The following is a 13,679-nucleotide window of genomic DNA, read 5'->3' as shown; positions in this document are numbered from 1 at the left end:
CAGCTTTGCATGGTTTAACTGTAAAGAAAGCCAAACATTACTTTTTCATCCTACCTTAAGCCAAGTTTCTGCTGCATCATCAAACAAATCAACCCAGAATTTTCATTTGAGGCACAATTGGCCAGGTTAAAATCTTAATTTTGGACACATTATGCAAAAACCTAACTGCCTGAAAAAGACAGTCATGCGTGAAAGGTAGAAGGAAAAAGAAGAAGAGAATGAGAATAGCAAGGTGAACAGACTTTGTCAAGGTTGTGATGAATGGATTGTTAGAAGATCTGAAAGACCAGGTTAGGGACAGATTGTTTATGTGGTTGATGAGAGGCAACACCAACTTGATGGCACATAATTAATGGCAAGATGGTCAAAGGCTGTGTCCCAGTATCCTGTTTTTCATTGTAAAATTATTCCAGTGGTTTGAAGAGTCTTTTATTTCCTCGTTCTTCTTAAATTCCAAGGAATACCTCACAGTGATTGGCATCTGATTGGCAATACCCACTTCAGTAGTCATTTCTCCAGCAATGAAGTAAGCCCTCAAGATAAATTCAAAGTGGATTTTCCAGCCCCTTGAGACAAAAGAAAAACAGAAGCCTGTTTCACTGGGGAAGAAAACGTTTGAGAAAGTGCAAGGCAGATTTGGCACAGGATTAATCTTGACTTTAGAGTCTTTTCTTGACTTTCTTACAAAACCCCATTCTCTGTGCTTCCCCGATTTTATATATTATGTATAGGGGTGTCTAGGGAGATTTTCAGTCATCCAAGTCATGATTGGAAGAAAGCTTCTTGGATGAGAAGCCAAACGTCTTCAAAGAAAAAGTCCAGTTGCTCTTGAGAAAAAGCACCTTTGGGATACTTATAGGGCTAAATCCCCGAGCTCCCCCAGACATCCTCCGAGCTACTAGGCGCCGCTTAGCCTCGCAGGTCTCCCCATCAGCGCGGCTCCAAGGAGTTGCAATTAGCAATTAGCCAGGAACGCAAGAAGGAAGGAGGCCAGAGTTCCCCAATCTCCGCTAGTATCTTTCCGGGAGCGTGGAGTTAACACGCTGATTCTCCGCGAGGGAGTGTCCCTCATTTACAACTCACTTCTGTCCGAAAATGATTTTGAGTCCCTTCCGTCACGCATTCATCCCTCTCCATCCGAATTCGCCTTAATCTCCCACTCGGCCAAGTTGGACAAGAACACTACTCAAATAACAAGAGAGGCTAGGTATTGGGGGGGGGCGCGGGGGGCGTGTATGTGTGTCATTTTCCTGGTCCGAACTTGCGTGGTAGTGGCGAGGACTATCTACCCGCGGAAAGGCGCGTTGGATTCCGAGGGTCTCTATAGAAAGGGCGCTGGAATCGAATTCAGACCGAGGCGGGTGGCGTGGGGTAGAGAGAAAACTCTATTCACGGCGCGATCTTTCCCACCTTCCGCCCCAAAGCAAACCGAGCACTCCGCGGCGGTTGCTTTCAGCCTCCCCTCTTTGAGCCGAGAGGTGAAGGGGCGCCTCAGCGAGCGGAGCGAAAGAGATTTGGGGAGCACCTTCTTCCCTGCCCCCTCCCCCTTTCCGCGGCAATTTCTGCTGCTTGCGCTGGTAGGAAAAGGCTGTAGCGTTAAGCCTTGAGATGCTGGTAGGTGCTAGGGAGGCAGTGCAGATCGCAAGGATTACACCCTCAACTCCCTTCCAGTAAAATTTAAAGATGAGGCCGAGCCTCTTGGTGGACTTATTTGAACATTTGCGGAAAATAAACAACAACAACAACAACAGTTTGTAGTGCTGGGAACTTCGGGTCTGAAGCCTTTTTTGCTTTGCAACCTGCTGCAATTGACTGAAATGCAGGGCTCCCTCCGTCCACCCCAACGAAGATGCTCTTCAGTTTCGCGCTGATACCCGCGCTGGCTCTTGTCCCTTTTCCTCCAGGATCCGCCAGAAGCGGTGGAGGCGGAAGATACATTTACACAAAAATAAAATAAACAAGAATTTAAAAGGCGGCAGCAAGGGAGATTTTGCACCATTCATCTCCCGCAAGGTGGATTTAAGGTTAATTTGCTTCTATTGGGTGGAAAAAGACAGGCGGCGGGTGGGGTGGGGGGAAGAATGATAGAAGCCTCTTAGCAACTCATCCAGATTGAACACTCTCCCCTTCCACGCACACACACGTGTTCCTAATTTAGCATTTTATTTGTGTTTTATTTTTTTCCAAAGGCAGATCATCTTTTTTAAAAAAAAAATCTCTCCAGGGTAAATCAATGATTAATCGCCAAGGTTTTAGAAGAATAATTCTCTGAGGAGTTTCAAATAATCCAAGACGGTACTTAAAAGTATATAATAATATAATATTAAAAGAAAAGCGGGGAATGAATGGAACGGTGAGGGGGGGGGGATTGAGTACCAGTTCTCTCCCCAAGCTCCTGTGTGATTTGGTTTAGTCCAGCTGCAGCAGCTGGGAGGAGGGAACACAGAGGCTGTCCATACATTCGGATTTTTCCCTCCTAGAGGAAAAAAAACAACCACCACCACCCCACCTTATTGTATCAATCTTATATATATACATAAGATTAAACAAGGGCCATCCTCCAGAACCCTCACGCCGGATACTTCCCTTTCCTCCTCCGTTAGATTCTTCCACTGATCAAAGAAAGAAGGAGGTGGGGGGGTGAAAAGGAAGAGGAATCCAGACCAATCACCCACCTCCCTCTCTCCCCCCTCCTCCTCCTGTTCCCTCCTTCTCTTCCAAGCGAATCAGCCCCCCAGCTCCTGTTTGACATGCAATCCTCTTTCGGTTGGGACAAGCCGGCATGCCGCTGCAGCTTTAAACGGAATTGGGGGAAATTGGGGATTTTTGCTCTCATGACGGTGGAAGTGAGCTATTGGAGCCGGATTTTACTGCTCTCGGTGGGGGTTTTGGCAACAACAGCCACCGGTAAGTGGGGTTCGAGGAAGACGGTTAAGTTTGGGGTGGGGGGAAGCCTGTGGGGTGGCCGTAAATGTGTGCGCCGCGGCTGACCAAATCGCTCCTTCCCCACGACCAATGGATGACCCATCATTTTTTATTCCACTCTTTATGTTCGTGTTTTTAACAAGGGAGAGAGCGATGGAATTGAGAATCCGGGGGTCTTTTCTTGTTTAAGGGCAGCTGCGTGAGCTTCCTTGGCAGTTTTTCGTACATTTTGCTTCTCATCCAGACTTAAAGTTTGCAAGGATAGGGCATCGGAGCAACAATTTTCAAAGGTAATTTCTTTCCCAGGATGGGTGTGAAGGAGGGTGAAGAATGGATGCATCCCAGAATATCGTCTGTTGAACTGATTCTTTTTCCTTTGGGCTGGCAATTTGCAAAACTGGGAAAAACATATGAAGAAGATAAAACCTCTGGATGCCTTTAGATTTTTCTTCTCTAATAAAAGATACTTGAGAACGCCTCTAATTTTGGGGAGGGTTGTGAAAGTGATACAACACATCCCGGACCTCTTCACACAAACCAGCCCCCCTCCCCATTTTTACTCAGAATAGAATGAAGGCCTTGACTTTTCTAATAATTTTCCACCTCCCGAATAGGTTAAAAGGGAAGTAGGGCTTTTCTTCTCCCTTCCTTGCTGCAGAAGCTGGCAAAGGCTGAAGTTTGATTTCTTGACAAGTGATATTGAGCAAAGGAAGAAGGGGACAGTTGGTTTCTCCTGAAGGGTGATTTTATGCCTGCAAGAGGTTGGACTAATTAGAATTTCTTGACAGATGGGTGCATTGGGGAAATCTTTCTTCCCAATAGTGGAAGGCTCTTTGACTTTTCTGCCCCTTTCTAAAGTGATTTTAGGCCACAATGGTGAACCTAAAAATGTGAAGGAAATGGAGCTCCATCAGATGCAGCGTAAGGGGAGGTTGGATGCCATGTGTGGATCTATTTTTACACATCATTAGGTCAACTTTGTGGTTGGACTGCAAAACAACCGAGCTCTTTCTTCCTGGGAGTCTTTCCCAGAAGACTTGGGTTGACAATCAGTTGTTTGTTATCTTTGGGAAACTCTCATAAAGATGACATTGGAAGGTAAAGAGGAGAGCCAGTGAACTCAGCTAAGGGTAGAATCTTGTTTTTGACCTGCTGTGTCTATTTTCTTGCTTTTTGGGATGTCTGGGCTTATTAACAGAGGAAGCACTCAAAACCTCTGTATCCTACAAGTGGGATGCTAGTTAGATGCAGTTAATGGAATGCTGCTTCAATTTGCCTTCTCATCCTCTTTTGCTTCATAGTTTCTCCATTTGTGGAGAACCCAGTTTTAATTTTTTTTGGGCACTTTATTACACTCTTTTTCGCCAAATGCTTCTGAAACTATTTTTTTCTTTCTGCAAAATATTTGGATTGTTGCATTTTACTACTTTGATTACCTAATGTATCGGTCTCTAACACCAAGCCGCCCATCATTTCCAACTGCATGTCTCTGCTTCCTTAGGGGTGATCAGATTTATAGTTCAATATCAGATGGAGAATAGCAAATTAGAGAAGACTGATCTGTAGGAACAGATCAGTCTCATCTTGATGAACTTCATTTGGGCTGGTGGGCTGTCACTGTATAGATCTTCATTTTCCTCCAAAAGTCTCATTTTTTGCTAAAAACTGGTTATTTGGGGTTTGATTTTCATTCTTTTCAAATCTTTCCCTATTTTTAAGGATAGACGAGGCATTCTAAATTTTTAAGTAAGTTTTCCAAGCAATTTGTCCCTTCTGTTGAAAAGAATGCAGTGATTATTTCATGCTTGACTAACTGCTGGTTTGATAATCCTATTTCTGTTAGTCTAGTCTAAGTTTTATTTTTTTTTTAAAGCCTTTGGTAAAATGTCAGCTTGGTTTGCTATATTGGAGCAATAACTGAGACCTCACTCACTGATTATGGGATGCTTGCTTCACCTGCTTCTTTTCTCTGGAGACCCTCCCCCACTATTAGAGAGTAATGACCATGACTGTCCAAAGTGTGGCACTACAGGTGTGTGAATAATGCTAGTGGAAAATAGCAGTTACACGTATTAAATGGATGCATCTAAGTGTATACCAAAACTCAGTCACCTTGCTAGTATCACATTCATCTCCTTCATCTAATTGGTGACATTTGTCAGTAATTCCAATTGTTCATTGAAAGTGGAATAGAAAGGTAGAACGCTGTTGTTTTTAAAATACAGATACTGCATTTTCTAGAGGAAATTGTATCTCGCCAGATATGTAGACTTTATTATGAGTTAGCAAATAAGTTTTTTTTTATTTCATAGAGATTTCTCTTATGAAAGGAAATGGCGATTTCTGTTTCCTTATATTTTTTAATATTGTAAAATACAATGTATTTTTAATATTGTAAAATACAATGTATTTTTTTTTTAAAAAAGCCATGAAGGGACAGTGCTTTTTATTCATGTGCTAGCTCTGTCTCTGACTCTATGAAAATCTGCTGTCTATTTGCCTTCCTGCAGCTTATCCTTTCAAATCATTATAAGTAGAGCAGGATTGTTGTTTCCAAAGATACCATTTGTTACACAGCTGCTGTAAATGGATAGGAAACCAAAGCAAACCCTATTACTTTCATTGAGTTCTGCTCTTGTTTTCTAACAATAGCCCTGTGAGGTAGTCTGATAGAATAGCGAGCAGCTCTGGAATCAAAATGGGTAAAAAACAGGCTGATTCTTTGATCCTTGTGGATATTTGAAGGGCCACTCAGCCAGCCTAATGAGCTTCATTTGACTTGGTGGGAGAAGGTAAATGTATTAGATATGATAAAGAATGGGTCGGGTTCTCATTTACTTTTAACCATTTGTTGAAAATGCTATTGTTGGGTATTAAATGCTATTGTTGGGTATTACCCTTATTACATTAAAACAAACTATCTAGAAGCTACAGTAGCTGGGTTCATATTGCATATTAAACCAAAATCAACCATAATGCTATGATTTAACAGGAGGTAAAGCACAATCAACTAACTCCGTTTCTAAATAAAGTTTACATCGTTACAGTATTCTTTGATAAATAAACCGGGATCTCATCTTTGCTATTGGTTACTGAGTTTCTGTGCAGACTTGAATAAGCTTGGAATGGAATAATCACAGGAAGAAGTTTCCTATGGTTTATCAATACCTCCCTCATTTTTTTTTTATTTTTCTTTTTTCGCATCTGAATGGAAATGAGCCACTTAAAGGAGGATTTGGGTTTATGGTTTGGGACTGGATCTGAGCTACATTTTTCCCTAGTTTCTGGTAGTGAGTGAAAGGACAGTTAAAACCCTTCTTTTGTAGAATTGCCAGAACAGGATTTCCTGCACTGTTGGAAAATTTATTTTGAGAAGTCCCTTTATAGCAAGTCATCACATTGTAGCATGACCAGAACTAGAAAACTGACAAAACCTCTGTGCAATACAGCAACTCTGTTTAGCTCTAGACATAGCGAAGAAGACACAGCCTCAGTGGGTTGGGTTGGAGTCCTTCATATGCTCAACCTCAATTCTGTGCTTAAAAAAACCCCATTTTTGTATGTGTAAATGTAAAGAACAATAAAAGAGGGAGGGAGCACCGCATTGCTCCCATATAACACCTATCCTGCGCGGCTTGCACTGGCTGCCGGTAGCCTTCCGGGTGCACTTCAAGGTGTTAGTGACCACCTTTCAAGCGCTCCATGGCTTAGGACCGGGATAATTACGAGACCGCCTTCTGCCACCGATAGCCTCCCAGCGACCTGTGCACTCCCACAGAGTGGGCCTTCTCAGGGTGCCATCGACCAAACAATGTCGGTTGGCGGCCCCCAGGGGGGAGCCTTCTCTGTGGCAGCACTGGCCCTTTGGAATGAGTTGCCTCCAGGTTTACGCCAACTTCCCGACCTCCGGACCTTCAAGCGGGAATTGAAGGCTTTATTATTTCATTGGGCGGGACTAGCCTAAGTGTATTTTAAGTGTATTGTAATTTTAAGGGGTTTTAAGTCGGTCTTAGACCGTTTTAGTTGATTGCCTAGTTAAATATTTGTTTATAAATTCTTTTTAAATTTGTTATTTATTCGCTGTATTTTAAGATGGCTGTACACCGCCCTGAGTCCTTCGGGAGAAGGGCGGTATAAAAATTAAATTATAAATAAATAAATAAATAAATAAATAAATAAAAGATTTCAGAGTGTTGGGATGGAGGTTGTATGTGCCTTATCTCCATCCTAGCGTTTAATCCTTAGGTGACTGATATTGCATGCTTAGCAAGGTACTGTGAAGTGAAGAATTGTCTTCTTGTTGGTCCATATCTTCATACCTCCTGTATCTCACTCATCAGGATGATAGCCACTTTTCTAGTTCTGTCTCAATGGCACCTGCTAGCTTTCATTTCTCAGTTCTAGCTGCAAAATTTATATAGGCTGATGCAGTCTGGAAGTATTTCAAATTGTTAGCATCCTTTAAAAAAACAACACAGCATGAATAAAGCTTCTTTCTTTGCTTTATCTTTTACATTCTTTGTCAGAATTTCTCAGTTTCCTGCTTAGGCTTTGGAGAATGTCCATTTCTGGAGTTTAACTCTCCACATGCTACTTTCAGATGGTCTATCCTTCAAGCCAAAAAGGTTACAAACCCTTATACTTGTGTAACTAAAATATGCAGCCAAAATATTCAAAGTCAACTCTCAAGTAAACAAATTGCAAACTGGGTTGTAAGGGGAAGAAAAAAAATTGCTAAATTTCCCCATGGTTTTGGCCCTGTGTGTATGTGTGTGTGTATATGTGTGTGCATGCAATGTGGGTATAATTATAAAATTATTATCCAGGTTTTTTACATACTGATCCTTGGAATGTGTAGAGAGACTGGATGTGCTTTTTCAAATCCCACAAGCTATGCAGACAACATGCTGATTCTACTCTGTAATAAGTTAGAAAGAGATCTAATTAACTGAACGTTTTCAGTTAGATTGAAGCTACTTATTTACACTGTGGAAAAATCATCAGAAATGGAGACAAGCAGTAGGAAAGAAGACTTCTTGCAGATACTTTTTCTTTTAATTGTATAAGTCCTCTTAATGAGCTTTCTGCCAGTCTGGTACTTTTCAGATGCATTAGACTTAATTATCATTGGCCATGCAGTTTAAGAATTATTGGTATGTGTGTGAAAACCAGCACATCTAAGGGTATAACAAATAAGGAAGATAACCTTGATGGAGATTTGCAAACTCTGTTGCCAAGACAACAAGGGGGTAAAACACATTTTAAGTCCACTACTGCCAAAAAACATTTGGAAGCAGCTCAGATTTCTCCCTAATTCACTGAACTATTAGTAGTAGTACCTAGTTGGTGCAAAATACTCAGATTTGCAAGGTTGTTTTTTATTGTAGTAGAAGTAACTTCCTGTGGAGTTGACTCCTTGATCTGAACTACCTAATAAGGCTGGCAGGGGTACTTCCCATTGGAGATGAGAACAGGTCTGGTAGCGTTGGATTACATGAACTTGGTGGTATGCTCTTGAATTCTAAGAGAAATGGGCCCTTTGATTCAGTTTAACAACAGGGTACTATTCTGCAGATTTATTAAACCTGCATGCTCTTCTCACTGAGGAGTTTGCTTATTTTGATAAGTGGTTAGAGGAAAGTGAGACAGTAAGGAAGAAGTATGCAGGCCTAGGGGACACTTCTTTCTGTCTTATATAGATGAGGGATGGAAGTAATCTGAGCTAAACTAAAGGAAATATTTTCATTCTGAACAGTATGTGCTCTTCTCTAAACTATTCATGGGGAGAGTGTACCTATAATTTGTTCTTGTTCTTCCCTCTATATAAGAAAGAGTTCTGTCTTTAAATAAGCTACTAGTTGGTAGAATGTCATAATAGGGTTTTTTTTGTTTTTTTGGCGGTGGGGGCGAAGGTTAGTTGATTCCAGTTTCTGGCCCCATTTGACCATGGAAATCAGGTGATTTGGGGAAAACCCAGAGTTTTTGTTTCAGGGATAAATCTTGGGAAGGGTTATAGAGTAATAAGCATATATAGAGTAATAAGCATACTAAAAAGTAGAGACATCATCCTGCCAATGAAAGTGCATATAGTCAAGGCTATGGTTTTCCCAGTTGCAAAGTATGGCTGTGAAAGTTGGACCATAAGAAAAGCTGAGCGCAAAAGAATTGAGGCCTTTGGACTCTGGTGCTGGAGAAGACTTCTGCGAGTACCTTGGACTGCAAGGCGATCCAACCGGTCAGTCCTAGAGGAGATCAACCCTGACTGCTCTTTAGAAGGCCAGATCCTAAAGATGAAACTGAAATACTTTGGCCACCTAATGAGAAGGAAGGACTCACTGGAGAAGAGCCTAATGCTGGGAAAGATTGAGGGCAAAAGAAGAAAGGGACGACAGAGAATGAGGTGGCTGGATGGAGTCACTGAAGCAGTCAGTGTGAACTTAAATGGACTCCAAAGGATGGTAGAGGACAGGAAGGCCTGCAGGAACATTGTCCATGGAATCGCGATGGGTCAGACACGACTTCGCAACTAACAACAATTTAGAGTAATAATTGTAATGAAATGATTATGTGCTGCTACATTGGTGTCAGCTGTTAGTGACTACATAGATAGAACTTCAAGTTTATTTATTTAGATTTCCACTATCCACTGTCAAGGCAAAGAATACATTTCTTCTTGAAATGGAGGGGGGGGAGAGAGGGTGAGGGAGAGAAGAAGTTTGACCCTGTGGCTCCCGAGGACGTGGACAGGTTGTTGGGGAGGCTTCACGGCACGACATGTTTACTGGACCCGTGCCCTTCCTGGCTGGTACTGGCCACTCAGGCGGTGACACGAGGCTGGCTCCAGAGGATTATCAACGCTTCTTTGTTGGATGGGGTTTTCCCTGCTGCCTTGAAAGAGGCGGTGGTGAGACCCCTCCTTAAGAAGCCCTCTTTGGACCCAGCTATTTTGGCTAATTATCGTCCAGTCTCCAACCTTCGCTTTGTTGCGAAGGTTGTAGAGAGTGCCGTGGCGCGACAGCTGCCCCAACACCTGGATGAAGATGTCTATCTAGACCCGTTCCAGTCTGGCTTCCGACCCGGATACAGCACGGAGACAGCTTTGGTCGCATTGGTGGATGATCTCTGGAGGGCCAGGGACAGGGGATATACCTCTGCCCTGGTCCTATTAGACCTCTCAGCGGCGTTCGATACCATCGATCATGGTATCCTGCTGCGCCGGTTGGGGGGATTGGGAGTGGGAGGCACCGTATATCGGTGGTTCTCCTCCTATCTCTCTGACCGGTCGCAGACGGTGTTGACAGGGGGGCAGAGGTCGACCGCGAGGGGCCTCACCTGTGGGGTCCCTCAGGGGTCGATTCTCTCGCCCCTGCTGTTCAACATCTACATGAAGCCGTTGGGTGAGATCATCAGTGGTTTCGGGGTGAGATACCAGCAGTACGCTGACGACACCCAGCTGTACTTTTCCACCCCGGACCACCCCAATGAAGTTGTTGAAGTGCTGTCCCGGTGTTTGGAGGCTGTACGGGTCTGGATGGGGAGAAACAGGCTCAAGCTTAATCCCTCCAAGACGGAGTGGCTGTGGATGCCGGCACCCCGATTCAGTCAGCTGCAGCCGCGGCTGGCTGTTGGAGGCGAGTTACTGGCCCCAAAGGATAGGGTGCGCAACTTGGGTGTCCTTCTGGATGATCGGCTGTCGTTTGAAGACCATTTGACGGCCGTCTCCAGGAGGGCCTTCCACCAGGTTCGCCTGGTTTGGCAGTTGCGCCCCTTCCTTGATCGGGATGCCTTATGCACAGTCACTCATGCGCTCGTTACCTCTCGCTTGGATTACTGTAATGCTCTCTACATGGGGCTCCCCCTGAAGTGCGCTCGGAGGCTTCAGTTAGTCCAGAATGCAGCTGCGCGGGTGATAGAGGGAGCTACACGTAGCTCCCATGTAAAACCGCTCCTGCGCAGACTGCACTGGCTGCCTGTGGCCTTCCGGGTGCACTTTAAGGTGTTGGTTATGACCTTTAAAGCGCTCCATGGCTTAGGACCTGGGTACTTACGGGACCGCCTGCTGTTACCATACGCCTCCCACCGACCCGTACGCTCCCACAGAGAGGGACTTCTCAGGGTGCCGTCCGCCAAACAATGTCGGCTGGCGGCCCCCAGGGGAAGGGCCTTCTGTGGGGCTCCACACTCTGGAACGAGCTTCCCCCGGGTTTACGCCAAATACCTGACCTTCGGACATTTCGTCGCGAACTCAAGACTCACCTTTTTATCCGCGCGGGGCTGGCTTAAATTGGGATTTTAATCTTAAATTTATTAATTTTAAACGGGGTTTTAGTAGGGTAAATTTTAATCATTGGGCTAATTTAAATAAGTTTTTTAAATCGTATTTTAAATCTGTATATTGTATTGCCGGTTTTTTATTAAGCCTGTACACCGCCCTGAGTCCTTCGGGAGAAGGGCGGTATAAAAATCAAATCAAATAAATAAATAAAAATAAATAAATAAATAAGAAGGGAACATATGTAGGAGAAGAATAGCCAAATTGAAGGTCATTTAGGCTCCTGGCAGCAGGAGGAATACCTTGTTCTTTTTTCTTGGATTCAACCATTTTTGCATTTCATCTCTTAAGACACTGTATTAGGTCAGTATTAGGAGAAAAATGCATGAATGGATGCATATATTTTATGAACCAGCTTTGTTGACTAGATAAGTTTACAAACTGAAAGATAGTGTGAACAGATTTGGAAAAGAGATAAATGATATGAGGTTTTTTTTTTTTTTTCATTGATTCAGATTCTCTGACCTAGCTATGCTCTAGCTATGAATACTTTAATTAAATACTTATTTAATTAAACAATAAACAGATTAATCAATACAATAACTGTGTTCAAACTGTTTTGACTTCTCTTGATTGAACTATTGCAGTTTGCAAAGAGTTCTCAACTTATGGCCACAATTGGGACTGGAACTTCCATCACTAAGCAAGGCAATTAAGTGTGACATGCCCATTTTTTTGCCATGGTTGTTAAGCAATTACTAGTAAATTATTGAGTCATTGAATGAATCTGGCTTCCCATTGGCTTTGCTTTTCAGAAGCAGACTTGAAAGGCTACAAATGGTGATCATATGACCCCGGGTTGCTGCACCTCTTGTAAACATTTGCTGGTTGCCAAGTGCCTAAATTTTGGTCATGTGACTGTGGGGATGCTGTGGGGATGTGACCGTATGTGTGATGGCTTGTCATACGTCATTTATTTCAATGCTGTCATAACTACAAACAGTCATTAAATGGATGGCCAGCCACATTTAAACAAATTCATTTATTTAAAAGAATAAAAATCTTAAAACACAATTCTGGGAGGCTGACAACAACAAAGCATGGCATTTCCATGAAGTACAAACTTTGACATAGGCTGTTTCTCTGAAGATAGAAGTTAGCAATTGCAAGCACCTTGAGCAATCCATTTCTACTGATAGGATGTTACACCAGAAGCAAGCAAGAGAAAACAGTGCTAGTGGGGACCAGATTTAGTGTTAGTATCACTTTACAAAATGCAACAACACTGACCTGGATGGCTGAGAACCCTCATAGATGATGAGATTTGCTTTCTTTTAAGAAAAGGACAAAATAAAATAAAAAGGCATAGAATAGCTGCTTTCTAGATCCAAGTTGACTTTCTGATATAATCAGTTTAAAAACAAATCACATTACATTAATCATATGGTTTTTTTCTGCCAAAACACTTAAAAAGGGATTAAAGTAAAATGTTTGTAATTAACAATTGGGAAAAAGAGGCTCCTGAAGAGCTAGATGAGAGTAGAATTCTTAGTATCTCTCACCATTGGCTCTACTGTCTGCAATTGCTAGGAGTTGTACATAAGTCACAGCCTTCTAATATCTAAATGAGATAATACTGAAAAGGTTGCCTGACATGGTGTAAGGCAGTATCCTATGTTCTACCTTTCTGTACAGCAAGTGTCTGGGCTTCTTTTCTAGAATGTACGGAAAGAAACCATTCTCATGTTTTGGCTGCCTGGTGACTATTAAGGTTAAGAGGAGAGGTAGGCAAAATGAGACAGCAGAGATATTAAAGTCTTAATTGGGTTCCATTTATGGATGTATTTTGTCAGAATTTATCCTGATAAAATTCTTACTGAAGAAAAAAAAGGGGGGGAAAGAATAGGAAAATTCTTTCTGGCTGAACTGTCAAACTACAAGAGTAGCCTTAATGAACCATCTAGCAAACTGCTTCTAGCAACAGGTATCTGGTTGCCTCTCCCTGTGTTGGCATATTGCATTAATCAGGGCATAGCAACCATTCCATGCCTTTGAATGCCAGCCAGCCAGCCAGCCAGCCCATGCCATTGCATGATTTGACATTATGTTGTATGTCAAGAGCTAAAAAAATTCCCCCAATAAACAGTCTCCAAAAACTGTATGATAATCAAATATCAGAAAGGATTTCTTTTTTTAAGAATAATTTTTATTCTTAGATTTTACATAGAGAATAGAATAGAATAGAATAGAATAGAATAGAATAGAATAGAATAGAATAGAATAGAATAGAATAGAATAGAATTTTTATTGGCCAAGTGTGATTGGACACACAAGGAATTTGTCTTGGTGCATATGCTCTCAGTGTACATAAAAGAAAAGATACGTTCATCAAGGTACAACATTTACAACACAATTGATGGTCAATATATCAATATAAATCATAAGGATTGCCAGCAACAAAGTTACAGTCATAAGTGGAAAA

General features: G+C 42.4%; 1 protein-coding gene across 1 annotated transcript in view; it reads left to right on the top strand.

The window, feature by feature from the left end:
• Nucleotides 1-2,780: 2,780 nt before the first annotated feature.
• The window catches only part of CSMD2 (CUB and Sushi multiple domains 2), a 795,888-nt gene continuing 784,989 nt past the window's right edge, over nt 2,781-13,679 (top strand). Inside the window, exon 1 of the mRNA XM_058195470.1 lies at nt 2,781-2,907. Within this exon, the coding sequence (XP_058051453.1) occupies nt 2,835-2,907 (73 nt within the window). The 5' untranslated portion in view covers nt 2,781-2,834. The remainder of the gene's footprint in view (nt 2,908-13,679) is intronic.

The sequence above is a fragment of the Ahaetulla prasina genome, chromosome 10, assembly GCF_028640845.1.
Source record: "Ahaetulla prasina isolate Xishuangbanna chromosome 10, ASM2864084v1, whole genome shotgun sequence".
Taxonomy (NCBI): domain Eukaryota; kingdom Metazoa; phylum Chordata; class Lepidosauria; order Squamata; family Colubridae; genus Ahaetulla; species Ahaetulla prasina.
The sequence above is the reverse complement of the archived record's forward strand: the minus strand, read 5'-3'. Positions and strand labels throughout refer to the sequence as shown.